Source organism: Somniosus microcephalus, chromosome 30 (assembly GCF_052327205.1).
Source record: "Somniosus microcephalus isolate GS21.2 chromosome 30, FLI_Smic_1.0, whole genome shotgun sequence".
In the NCBI taxonomy this organism is placed as follows: domain Eukaryota; kingdom Metazoa; phylum Chordata; class Chondrichthyes; order Squaliformes; family Somniosidae; genus Somniosus; species Somniosus microcephalus.
The window spans coordinates 7,865,239-7,878,019 of NC_141016.1; the positions used below are offsets into that span (position 1 = coordinate 7,865,239).

The window sequence follows — 12,781 nt, forward strand, 5'->3', positions numbered from 1 at the left end:
TCAATCTCCAAAGGAAGTTGAAGTATTAAAATCACAAATGAGGTCACTAGTAAACGACTTGCTGAAAGCCCAGAAAAAGCTGGATGCAGAGGTACACATGAAGAAGTCTCTTCAGGAAAGATGTCTGGATTTGGAACAAGAGCTGGCTAACGTCCAGCTGGGTATGGAGGAAATAGACGACCCTCTCACTGGTCTAGCTCAGGACGACACCGAATATTACGATGTCCTGTCCTGCCCAGCTTGTAACTTCGACTCCCAAAGTGCAGAAATCATGGAGGAGCACCAAAAGTCTACGGAACATCGGGAGAAGCTGGCTCTACGACGGAAACAGGAGGAAGAGAAGGAGGAACTGCGCATGCAGTTGGCAGCTGTGGCAGCTGACAATGGAGCCCAGAGAGTCTCCAAGAAGCAGAAAAGGAAAAGTAAAAACAGAAGATGACCCATCTGAACCATTATCACCTCTACCAGATCACACACGTGGTCTCTCCGAACGGAGCCAATTCAGTTCGGAAGTTCAAACTGTTAAATCCATGGAAGGACTATTGAATGAGTCACTCCAGCAACGTGAACCGACTACACCACAGAGATTGAATCTGTGAACTGTTTTCCGCAGAGACTGAATCTGTGATCTGTTTTGACATGAAGTTATCTATGTATCTATGTTATTCTGTTATGTAAACCTGAAGTTATATATGTATATATGTTATTACGTTATGTTAAATGGGGAGATGACTGTAAAGCTAGGAAGGGAGGAATGTTGTGTATGTAATATGTGTGCTACTTTGAACCTATGGACAGGACTGCACTACTTGTTGGGCGTAGTGATACGCAGTACCACTCCTGGCCATAGGGGTATAAATAGTACTGTGGGTACTGATCCCCCTCAGTTCCCGCCTGTGGGCATGAAGTAAAGACCTATGTATAGTCCCTACCTCCAACCAGTAAAGACCTGTTTGAGTTATACGTTTAAGTCTTTGTGTTAATTGTTCAATACAATACACATACTTAACAGGAGGGAGTTCCAGGATTTTGACCCAGCGACGTTGAAGGAACGGCCTATATATTTCCAAGTCAGGATGGTGTGTGACTTGGAGGGGAACTTGGAGGTGGTGATGTTCCCATGCGCCTGCTGCCCTTGTCCTTCTAGGTGGAAGAGGTCGCGGGTTTGGGAGGTGCTGCCGAAGAAGCCTTGGCGAGTTGCTGCAGTGCATCTTGTAGATGGTACACACTGCAGCCACGGTGCGCCGGTGGTGGAGGGAGTGAATGTTTAAGGTGGTGGATGGGGTGCCAATCAAGCGGGCTGCTTTGTCCTGGATGGTGTCGAGCTTCTTGAGTGTTGTTGGAGCTGCACTCATCCAGGCAAGTGGACAGTATTCCATCACACTCCTTAATGATATTTGAAAGGACAGCAGTGATGAAATGCTGGTATTATTGGAGAGTCACACAGTATGAATTATAAGAATTCTTGCATTCACATTTTGCCTCACCCTATCAAAATATCTCAAAGTGCTTCACACTATCACTACTGCAGCGTATTGCTCAGACGCGATTAAGTGTGATTTTCCCTTTCTGATAAGCTGCCACCTCCAACCTCCATTCCTGGACCAACATATATGTACGTGTGTGACTCAGGGCAAAATGCAAATCATTAAAAATCAGATGGTTTTCTAAAATTGATTTTGCAATCTAGCCCGAAAGACGGCCCTTTTTACAAGCTATTGATAGGATGCATTTTGTTTGCAGAGGCTGGTTAATGTTTGAGACCTCTGACTCAACGGTAGAGCTGTTGGTTGGGCGAGTCCTGTAACAGGATGTGGGTTTGCGATAACGCTGCTGTGTTGGAGTCACTGCAAGTGTACAATGAGGAACAGTGTCCATTTTCTCACGTTGGGCGGCTGGCCAAAGCACCTCTGTGGTCTCCTTCAGCCAGGGTGGAAACCTCTAACCGGGGCCAAGTGCATGTTCCTCTTCACGTGCAAGCCTGCCCTTGATAGTGAGCAGTCTGCTGGACAGTCAAGGGTTCATCGCAGCCCAAAACTAGTGTCAGCCGTGGCTCAGTGGGTAGTGCCCTCGCTTCCGAGTCAGAGCGTTGGGGGTTCGAGTCCTGCTCCAGAGACTTAAGCACAAAAATGTAGGCTGACACTCCCAGTGGAGTGTCGCACTGTCGGGGGGGCCGTCTTCCGGATGAGACGTTAAACCGAGGCCCCATCTGCCCACTCAGGTGGATGTAAAAGATTCCATGCCTGCTATTTTGAAGAAGAGCAGGGGAGTTCTCCCCAGTGTCCTGGGCCAATATTTGTCCCTCAATCAACGTAACAAAAACAGATGATCTGGTCATTATCACATTGCTGTTTGTGGGAGCTTGCTGTGCGCAAATTGGCTGCCACGTTTCATACATTACAACAGTGACTACACTTCAAAAAGTACTTCATTGGCTGTAAAGCGCTTTGGGACATCCAGTGGTCGTGAAAGGCGCTATAGAAATGCAAAGTCTTTCTTCTTCTTCTTCAATCCATGTAGCAAGGGACACTGGATAGCAGTCAGGAGCGTACTGACTTTCCCCTGCTCAGGTCACTGAGCCCGATTGGAAGCTGTCCTGACCAGTTAACTCAGCTCAGACCAGAGAATGAAGCTCAGACCTCCCCACCCTGTAAAGCTCAATACCACACAGGGAACAACATTCACCCACTAAGTCACTGAAGGAGCTACATTTAGATTTTAGGGTTGTCGGATAATTAAACTTATTGCAAAGGCATGCTACGTCTTTGCAGGTTTATGGGTCTTGGCCTTCTCTCTATTAGAGAGAGAAGGTCGCCAAAAATCAGCACGGTGTTTAGTGCGAGACACGCAAGAGTATCTGAAACCCACTACAAGATCAAGGCCACTCAAAACTACCTATGCGGAATTCTTTAAACGATCGTCAGTGGGGCTGCATCTCTACCGCTGCTGATGGAGAACAGTGGAAGAGGCAAGGGAGTAGAAATTCATCTCGGGTGGTCAGGCATCGGCCGCTTGTCCTACCCTCCGCCCATTATTTAGTTTCACTGGCTTCAGTAAACTGAATAGCAAGAGGGGCGCAGAGCGGCCGGTCCATGCCATACCGCTGGTTAGCGCTGCCAGTCAAGCTGAGTTTCTACCCCAAGTAGTGCACTCATGCGCTCTCACAGACACACGCACACATGCAAATGCACACACAAATGCACACACATGACATGCAAATGCACACACATGCAAATGCACACACATGTGCAAATGCACACAACACACGCAAATGCACACATGCAAATACGCAAACACATGCAATTGCACACCGACACACACGGTTGCAGGCTGCAATGAAGTTACTGAAGTGCAATGATTTATTTTTGACATGATTCATGCCACTGTGTTGCTGCATTTGCCTAATACTGTTATTAATTTTATTTTTCACCCCCCCCCCCCAATTTCCTCCCTTGCTGGGGAGCAATACCTCAGGCACCCCAGTAGTATCTTCTCCAAGTGGCCATTCTTCATGTGTGAGCCCAGACAGTGGGTGCCAGCGGACTATTCGACCACAGGGGCACATCTCTGCCAAACCTGAGGCTGTTCTCACCTCACACTCATCCCAGCAGGATAGTGATCGAGGGCGAGAACCCTGGCTGATTATCCTCCTACCTCTCCCAGACAGCAAAGCTAGTTGTAGCACCCCAATTACTGCCCTTACTGACATCAGCTTCGAGCAGATGAAAGCCATTCATTTATAAGGCGCCAACATGTCTGGGACAGGCTGCGCAATCTAAGAGAGGGACAGGTCTTGTTAATGATGGAGGACCATGGAGGGGAGATTGAAGTACTGCACCCGATGTCTAGGCAGGCTGTCTTGGGCAAGGAGGAGCTGGTATTAGAGAATACGACAACTACTGGCCCTGGAAACCTGCTGAGAGGAAGTAAAGCTCATGCTCCGAGCAAGTGGAAGAAACTGAGAGAAAGACTTGCATTTCTACAGCGCCTTTCACAACCTCAGGACATCCCAAAACGCTTTACAGCCAGTGAAGTACTTTTGACGTGTAGTCACTGTTGTAATGTAGGAAACGCAGCAGCCAACTTGTGCACAGCAAGCTCCCACAAACAGCAAGGTGATAATGACGAATTAATCTGTTTCTGTGATGTTGGTTGAGGGATAAATATTGGCCAGGACACCGGGGATAACTCCCCTGGTCGTCTTCGAAATAGTGGCCATGGGATCTTTTACGTCCACCTGAGAGGGCAGACGGGGCCTCGGTTTAACGTCTCTTCTGAAAGACGGCAGCTCCAACAGTGCAGCGCTCCCTCAGCACCGCACTGGAGTGTCAGCCTAGATTTTTGTGCTCAAGTCTCTGGAGTGGGACTTGAACCCACAACCTTCTGACTCAGAGGTGAGAGAGAGAGAGTGCTACCCCACTGAGCCACGGCTGACACTGGGGCATGTTTGGGAACCTCTTGGCACCCAGCTGGAGTGGCACTGGTCAGAGGTCACGGTGGAGGCTGTCCATCTGAGCTCTCAGCAGGGATGGTAGCACACAGGTACAACGAGGAAAGGGGAAGACAAGCAAATTCCTTTGGAGAAACAGCACGTTGTGCAGGATGTGACCTTTTCAAAAGACCATAAGTTAGGAATAAAATGGCCAATTCTGGACAAACGACAGGATGAAACAACATGTTAACCGCAGGCAGTGTCCAGCACATCAGGAGAGGCAAGGAAACGCCTGAAGAGAAGTGGCTGCATTCCTTGCATTGAAGGTTGAGCTGGTCGCGAATACTGAATAAAATCAATGTGATAATCCAGAAACTGTTTAAAGTAGAGCAGGGCTGGAATGGAACAGGAAGGAGTGTGCCGGGTGCTGAGAGCTGCTTCCTGTTCTGTATCTGCTGCTGCAGCTGGATGATCGCAAGCCTTTATGCAGAGGGGGGTGAAAAGGGCAATGCCTGTGAGCTTCTGCGAGGTTTGCTCAATGGAGGAGTGTCACAGTGGGAGGGTGAAACACACGGTGCGCATTCCCCCTGCTGTAGTATCGCATGCTGATGTCAGATATAGCGCATACGGCTTTTATCTGCTTAACACCTACATAAAACACCCCAGTGTCGATCTGCACCAGTTTGTACAGGTGCAGAACAGATGTGAGGGAGGAGGGGAGGTGGAAAACTTGGGTAGCCGTTCTTTATTTCACAGCTAAAGGAAATAGAAAGACTTGCATTTCTATAGCGCCTTTCATGACCACAGGAAGTTCCAAAGCTCTTTACAGCCAATGAAGTAATTTTGAAGTGTAGTCACTGTTGTAATGTAGGAAACGCGGCAGCCAATTTGTACACAGCAAGCTCCCACAAGCAGCAATGAAGTAATTGACCAGATAATCTGTTTTGGGTGTTGGTAGGGGGATAAAATTTGGCCATTTCACCGGGGAGAACTCCCCCGCTCTTCTTCGAAATAGTGGCCGTGGGATCTTTCATGTCCACCAGAGAGAGCAGACGGACCTCTGTCTGACGTCTCACTCCAAAAGACGGCACCTCCGACAGTGCAGCACTCCCTCAGCAGTGCACAGGAGCTGCAGCCTAGATTTTTGTGCTCAAGTCTCTGGAGTGGGACTTGAACCCACAACCTTCTGACTCAGAGGTGAGAGAGTGCGACCCACTGAGCCACGGCTGACATGGGGTAATGGGGCCATTGTGTTATAGCCCTATCTCTGGCCCGTGCTTGCATCGATTGAGGCTCTATGGACACCAGCAAAGTCTCCTGAACTGATCCCTTCATGCCATAGCCTCACTAAGATCCTGGAATCCATCCAAAAGTATTTAAATTAAAATACCTGGTGTAATTTTACAGCTTTTGCACCCTTGTGCCTATTCAGAACCCAATTTGAATGGGTGCAGAGGAAGATTAGGGTTAATGAGGCTCTTAACAGAGTACAGGCTTTGAATGGTTCTTCATTGCAATTTTACCAATATACTCTCTCTTTCATTTTCTCAAGTACAATGATGCTTCATAATGGATTAGGACCATAGAAATAGGAGGAGGCCATTCAGCCCCTCGAGCCTATTTCGCCATTCAACTAGATCATGGCTGATCTGTATCTTAACTCCACCTACCCGCCTTGTTTCCGGATCCTTTAATACCCTTGCCTAACCAAATAATAATCTCGATTTTGAAATTTTATATTGACCCCCCTGTCCCAACAGCTTTTCGGGGGAGAGAGTTCCAGATTTCCAATACCCTTTGTGTGAAGAAGTGCTTCCTGACATCACCCCTGAACGGCCTGGCTCTAAAGGACACAACAACCATCCAAGAGAGTGATCCTATCATAAGACACACACCACAGATGGGAAAGAGGCATAAAGAGGAAGGAAGCAGCGGAGCGATTTTATTATTTTTTTGCTTGTTTTCTTTATGGTTAAGACTATTGAGTTTTTAATGGGATTGCTACTGTCTCTCTGATTTATTGGAGAATGCAGTTTGGATAACAGGAACATAGGAACAGGAGCAGGCCATTTAGCCCCTCGAGCCTGTTCCACCATTCAGTAAGATCACAGCTGATCCTAACTCCAGAGACCCGCCTTTGCCCCACATCTCTATGTTGCAATTTTTACAATATACTCTCTCCTTCTTTCTCAAGTACAATTATGCTTCATAATAGGTTAAGACCATAGGAATAGGAGTAGGCCTGGAATGATGTATGAGGAGAGATTGGGTCGATTGGGCTTATATTCGCTAGAGTTTAGAAGAATGAGAGAGGATCTCATTGAAACTTATAAAATTCTAACAGGACTAGACAGACTAGATGCAGGAAGGATGTTCCTGATGGCGGGGGAGTCCAGAACCAGGGGGTCACAGTCTAAGGATAAGGGGTAAGCCATTTAGAACTGAGATGAGGAGGAATTTCTTCATCCAGAGAGTGGTGAACCTGTGGAATTCTCTACCACAGAAGGCAGTTGAGGCCAATTCATTAAATATATTCAAGAAGGAGTTAGCTATATTTCTTAAAGCTAAAGGGATCAAGGGATATGGGGAGAAGGCAGGGACAGGGTACTGAATTTGGATGATCAGCCATGATCTCATTAAATGGCGGAGCAGGCTCGAGGGACCGAATGGCCTACTCCTGCTCCTATCTTCTTTGTTTCTATGTTTCTATGTAGGCCGTTCAGCACCTCGAGTCTGTTCCACCATTCAACTGGTTAACAAAAATCTAGCAATCTCAGATTTAAAATTAACGATTGACCGAGCAGCGATTGCTTCCTGGATTGAGCACCCTTGACAGGCTGGGTATCAAAACGCAACAAAACAGACACTGAAACAAGTTAGATGCTGTTTCTGCCCCTTGCAATGTAAGAGGCCATCTAGGTTCCAGAGGCATTGCAGAGGACGGCACTGGAGCAGGTTATCAGTGGGATGAATAGTGACTTGATAAACTACGGCTCTTGATAATGCCTTGGTGAGGGTCTTATAGAGAGTTATATTCGACCTTTAAAAGGATAGAGAAAGTAAAACTGCAAAAAAACCGCAGTAGAACCAGAGGGCAGACATTTTGTTGTAAGCAGCAAATTTAGGACAGGCATCGGGAAATTTGTATTCTCCCCACAGAGAGTGATCATGAGCTGGGATGATTTTTCCAAGGAGGTTAGTGGAGGCCAGGACACTGAGCTGATTTAAGAAGCAATCAGATGGTGTAATGGCAAGACGGTAGGTTTGGTATTGTGAAAGGATGAGATAAAATGGGTCAACACCTGAACCAATCTTGTGAGGTCAGTATTCATGCCTGAGGGCATCATTACAAACAACAACTTGCATTTATAGCGCACCTTCAACCAAGTGAAGCGCCCCAAAGCGCTTCACAGGAGCGATTATCAGACAAAATGAGACACCGAGCCACATGAGGAGATATTAGGAAAGCTCGGTCAAAGAGGTAGGTTTTAAGGACTGTATTTAAGGACTACCTTAAAGGAGGAGAGAGGGGTAGAGAGATGGAGAGGTTTAGCAAGGGGAATTCCAGAGCTTAGGGCCCGGGCAGCTCAAGGCACGACCGCCAATGGTGGAACGCTGAAAATCAGGGATGCGCGAGGTGGTGCCAGAATTCGCGAGTCTGTCCTCCCACAAGAATTCCAAATTTAGAAGCAGAAGAGGGAGGGATTGTTTATAATTAAAGTGGTGACTCGGTGAGTGAGCTTCTCTTCTTTCCCATGTTGAAACACATTAGCTTCCTGTCACTGCATTGATAGTGCAGGCATCTGGAAAGCTCGCGTCTATTTTAAGCAACCACTTCCTGCGTCTGGGACAGCTGTGCCTTTCGCAGTCCAATTACATATTCTACTGTTTAAATGTAATACTGTAAACACAGCAGCTCAGAGGGTTTTTTTTTTAACACTGGTCTCACAGAAAGATGACTCAGTCGTGCCCCTTGGAAGTAAAATCTATTGATTGGGCGAGCTGTGTGGTAAAACTATCTTCTTCCTTCTTAGGCAGTCCCTCGGGACCGAGGATGACTTGCTCCCACACTAAAACTGAGTTCGCAGGTGACTGATGAGTCCAATGTGGGACCTACAGTCTCTGTCACAGGTGGAGCAGACGGTGGTTGAAGAGGCGGGTGGGTGGGGTGCTTGGGTTGGCGTGCGCTCCTTCCGCTGTTTGCGCTTGGCTTCCGCTTGCTCCCGGCGAAGAGACTCGAGGTGTTCGGCGCCTTCCCGGATGCTTCTCCTCCACTTTGTGCGGTCTTGGGCCAGGGATTCCCAGGTGTCGGTGGGGATGTTGCACTTTTTCAAGGCGGCTTTGAGGGTGTCCTCGAAGCGTTTCCTCTGCCCACCTGGGGCTCTCTTGCCGTGTCAGAGCTCCGAGTAGCGCGCTTGTTTTGGGAGTCTCGTATCGAGCATGTGGACAATGTGACCCATCCATCGGAGCTGATCGAGCGTGGTCAAAGCTTCGATGCTGGGGATGTTGGCTTGAGCGAGAACACTGACGTTGGTGCGCCTATCCTGCCAATGGATTGGCAGGATAGGCGCACCAACTGTAAAACTATAATCAAGAACTGCCACACGAGAGAGAGCGCCTCAAACACAAGCTAAGCAACCAACCAATTCAGTGCACGATGAACCAAATTCCAGAATCCCATGTACAAAAAACAGACCTTGACTTATTCCTTGGCCCCTAATTATTACCAAAGGTCGTGTTTCTGTACTTCTCAGTAGTATTTCTTCCCGTCACCATTTTTCTGAAATACAGGTCGGGGGGGGGGGCGGCAAGAGGGCAGGCACAGGGCCTGCGTCCAGGCCCACGTTGATGCTGTTGTATAATCAGAATATGACCAGAGGCAAATTTGAACTTGCCTTCTGCCTTTTCTTTACTGCCCCGCCGCCCCCCCCTCACCCCAGTATATAGTCAGCCATCCGGATGGTGTGCCTTGGAGATTGACAACAATTTACATTTATACCGCGCCATTAACTTAGTAAAACGTGCCAAGGCACTTCGCAGGAGCGCTATCAAACAAAATTTGACACCGAGTCACTTGAGGAGAGAAGTCATAAATTCATAAACTCCAAAGCCTGTCCAACTTCAAGCTTAACACTTCAGAACTGCGAGGCTACGCCGATCAGGAAAGGATGAACAGGGGCTCGAAAAGAGACGGCCGAGGGGCGACCTAATAGAGGTCTTTAAAATGATGAAAGGTTTCAATAGAATAGACAGAGAGAGAGTGTTTCCACTTGTGGGGGAATAGCATAACTAGAGGGCATCAATGTAAAATAGTCACCAAGAAATCCAATAGGGAATTCAGAAGAAACTTCTTTATCCAGAGAGTGGTGAGAATGTGGAACTCGCTACCACAGGGAGTGGTAGAAGCGAATAGTGTAGATGCATTTAAGGGGAGGCTGGACAAGTGCATAAGGGAGACAGGAATAGAGGGTTACGCAGATAGATTTAGATGAGGAAAGACGGGAGGAGGCTCGAGTGGAGCATAAACGACGGCATGGACTGGTTGGGCCGAATGGCCTGTTTCTGTGCCGTATATCCTATGTAATCCTATGTAATTTCCATGACTGTTTTTTGACAATTACGATGAGCAGCTCAGCATTGTTTGAAGTTCTTTCTTCTATTTTCAATAAGCAATATTCTCACATATAGGTGGAAAAATTGAGTCGCGCCCCCACGGCCAAAATTGAATGGTACCGCCCCAAGAGAGAAGCGGGGTGCTACTGGAAGTGCCCCGCCTCCCTCTTGGGGCGCTGTGAGGGAATATCGCGGCGCTACGTGCCACGATATTGCAGGCCATCCTCCCCTTCTTAAAGAGGAGGGGCCTAGCGCTGCGCGACCCGGGGCCCAGCTGGGCCACCAGGGATCAGAACGCTGGCAAAAGAGCCCGGCACTCAAGAGAAGTGCCAGGCTCACGGAGCGCAGCCGGCACTCTGCGGCGGGGGGGCTTCACAGAAGGTCAGGGACGGCAAAGTGGGCAGGTGCTGGCAGGCGGCCAGCAACAAAAATGGTTGCCTGGCACCTCGCCTTTAATTAGCGCTGCCCCGGCCGCAGGTAGGCCCCCCTGACCCCGTCGGACATAGCGTCCGACAGTAAGTCAGGGGGCACTACCAAAGATGGTGGCCGGGGCGCGAGCGGGGCGCTAACGGTTACCACCGCCGCTAACCTCCTGCTGAATTTCACAGGAGGCGTTGGCAGCGCCGTGCCCGTGCGCTAGTTGCTTTGCGCCCCGTTAGTGTCCTCTTAGGGCGTTAACAGGAGGCACAAAGCAACCAAATTTTTCCCCCTCCGATTTTCTTTGGCTTAGTAAATGTAAAATTCAGTGACCTTGAAATTATGCCGTGCGATATGAGTATTATCAACCTTAAAGGGGTTCCACAGATTCAAGCTCCTTGAAAGGAATGAGTCAATACGCTGACTTTTGAGTTCCGTACAGTGGGGATGTAGACAATGATGTTGGACATTGTATCCAGAGCTTCAGAGGAGCAAGGGCATCATGAATTTTTTTAATTCATTCACAGAATGTGGGCATCGCTGGCAAGGCCAGCATTTATTGCCCATCCCTAATTGCCCTTGAGAAGGTGGTGGTGAGCCGCCTTCTTGAACTGCTGCAGCCCGTGTGGTGAAGGTGCTCCCACAGTGCTGTTCCAGGATTTTGACCCAGCGACGATGAAGGATCGGCCGATATATTTCCAAGTCAGGATGGTGTGTGACTTGGAGGGGAACTTGGAGGTGGTGGTGTTCCCATGCGCCTGCTGCCCTTGTCCTTCTAGGTGGAAGAGGTTGCGGGTTTGGGAGGTGCTGCCGAAGAAGCTTTTGGGTTTGGGAGTTGCTGCAGTGCATCTTGTAGATGGTACACACTGCAGCCACGGTACGCCGGTGGTGGAGGGAGTGAATGTTTAAGGTGGTGGATGGGGTGCCAATCAAGCGGGCTGCTTTGTCCTGGATGGAGTCGAGCTTCTTGAGTGTTGTCGGAGCTGCACTCATCCAGGCAAGTGGAGAGTATTCCATCACACTCCTTACTTGTGACAGGGAGTGACAGAGAGTGACAGAGACGAGTGACAGAGAGCGACAGAGGAGTATTGCAGAGAGTGACAGAGAGTGACCGAGAGTGACAGAGAAGGGTGACAGAGAATGACAGAGAGTGACCGAGAGTGACAGAGAATGACCGAGAGTGACCGAGAATGACCGAGAATGACAGAGAGTGACAGAGAGTGACCGAGAGTGACAGAGAATGACCGAGAGTGACAGGGAGTGACCGAGAGTGACAGAGAATGACCGAGAGTGACAGAGAATGACAGTGAGTGACCGAGAGTGACAGAGAGTGACCGAGAGTGACAGAGAAGGGTGACAGAGAGTGACCGAGAGTGACCGAGAAGAATGACAGAGAGTGACAGAGAAGGGTGACAGAGAGTGATAGAAAGTGGGATGGTGGAAAGGCTTTGGGGAGTCAGGAGGTGAGTCAATTAATGCAGCAGTTAATACTGAAATGAAGAGTAATCTACTTTGATATTTGTGGAGAGATATGTTATACGTGCAAACTATGTAAGTTTGTAAAAATGTACCTCACATGATCTCAATGCTGAAGAACTTCTCTTGGTAGACACTGACAGAAGGGGATGAATCACTGCTGAAAGATTTTAATAAATCCCAAAGCTACATGTTTTCTTTTGTTGGCCATTTGCAGGCCGTTCAAAGAGTGTGATGCCAGGTGACCACAGCACGGCATCAAATAGACCTTCATCTCCCAACATGTTGGACCGTCCTATAAAGTCAGGCTGGCTGAAGAAGAAGAGATCCCTAGTAAAGCACTGGCAGTCCCGCTGGTTTGTTCTTCGAGGATGCTACTTGTGCTACTACAAGGAGGAGGAGGATGGGAAGCCTCAGGTAAGGGTATTGGGTAACAATGGAGCTTAGGAATGCAAGAATGAAGAGAAATATTTCTCTGATCGCCACAAAAATGCCAGTATCTGGTTGATTATGGTTACAAGTGGAGAGAGTTAGAAAATATGTAATATTTATTCGCACCACAGACTTTGTTTAGAAACCTCTTGACCATTCTTTATGCCTTTTTAATTACCTTCTCCTCTGCCTACAGTCTTCCTTAAGATGGGGTGCCTGAAAGGACCCGGCAGCAGATTTTGCCACGGGTGACCACCAAGGTGGCTTAATTGTTCACAACAGGAGGGAGACACGGCAGGGCTGGACGGGCAGGCTCACCAATGAGTGCCGTCATAGGAACATAGAAAAATAGGAGCAGGAGTTGGCCATTCGAGCCTGCTCCGCCATTCAATATGATCATGGCTGATCCTC

The 12,781-nt window shown here is 48.4% G+C and overlaps 1 protein-coding gene across 1 annotated transcript in view; it reads left to right on the forward strand.

The window, feature by feature from the left end:
* LOC147097903 (rho GTPase-activating protein 25-like) overlaps positions 1-12,781 on the forward strand; it is a 67,039-nt gene that overhangs the window by 9,516 nt on the left and 44,742 nt on the right. Inside the window, exon 2 of the mRNA XM_085970958.1 lies at positions 12,156-12,355. Within this exon, the coding sequence (XP_085827084.1) occupies positions 12,156-12,355 (200 nt within the window). The remainder of the gene's footprint in view (positions 1-12,155; positions 12,356-12,781) is intronic.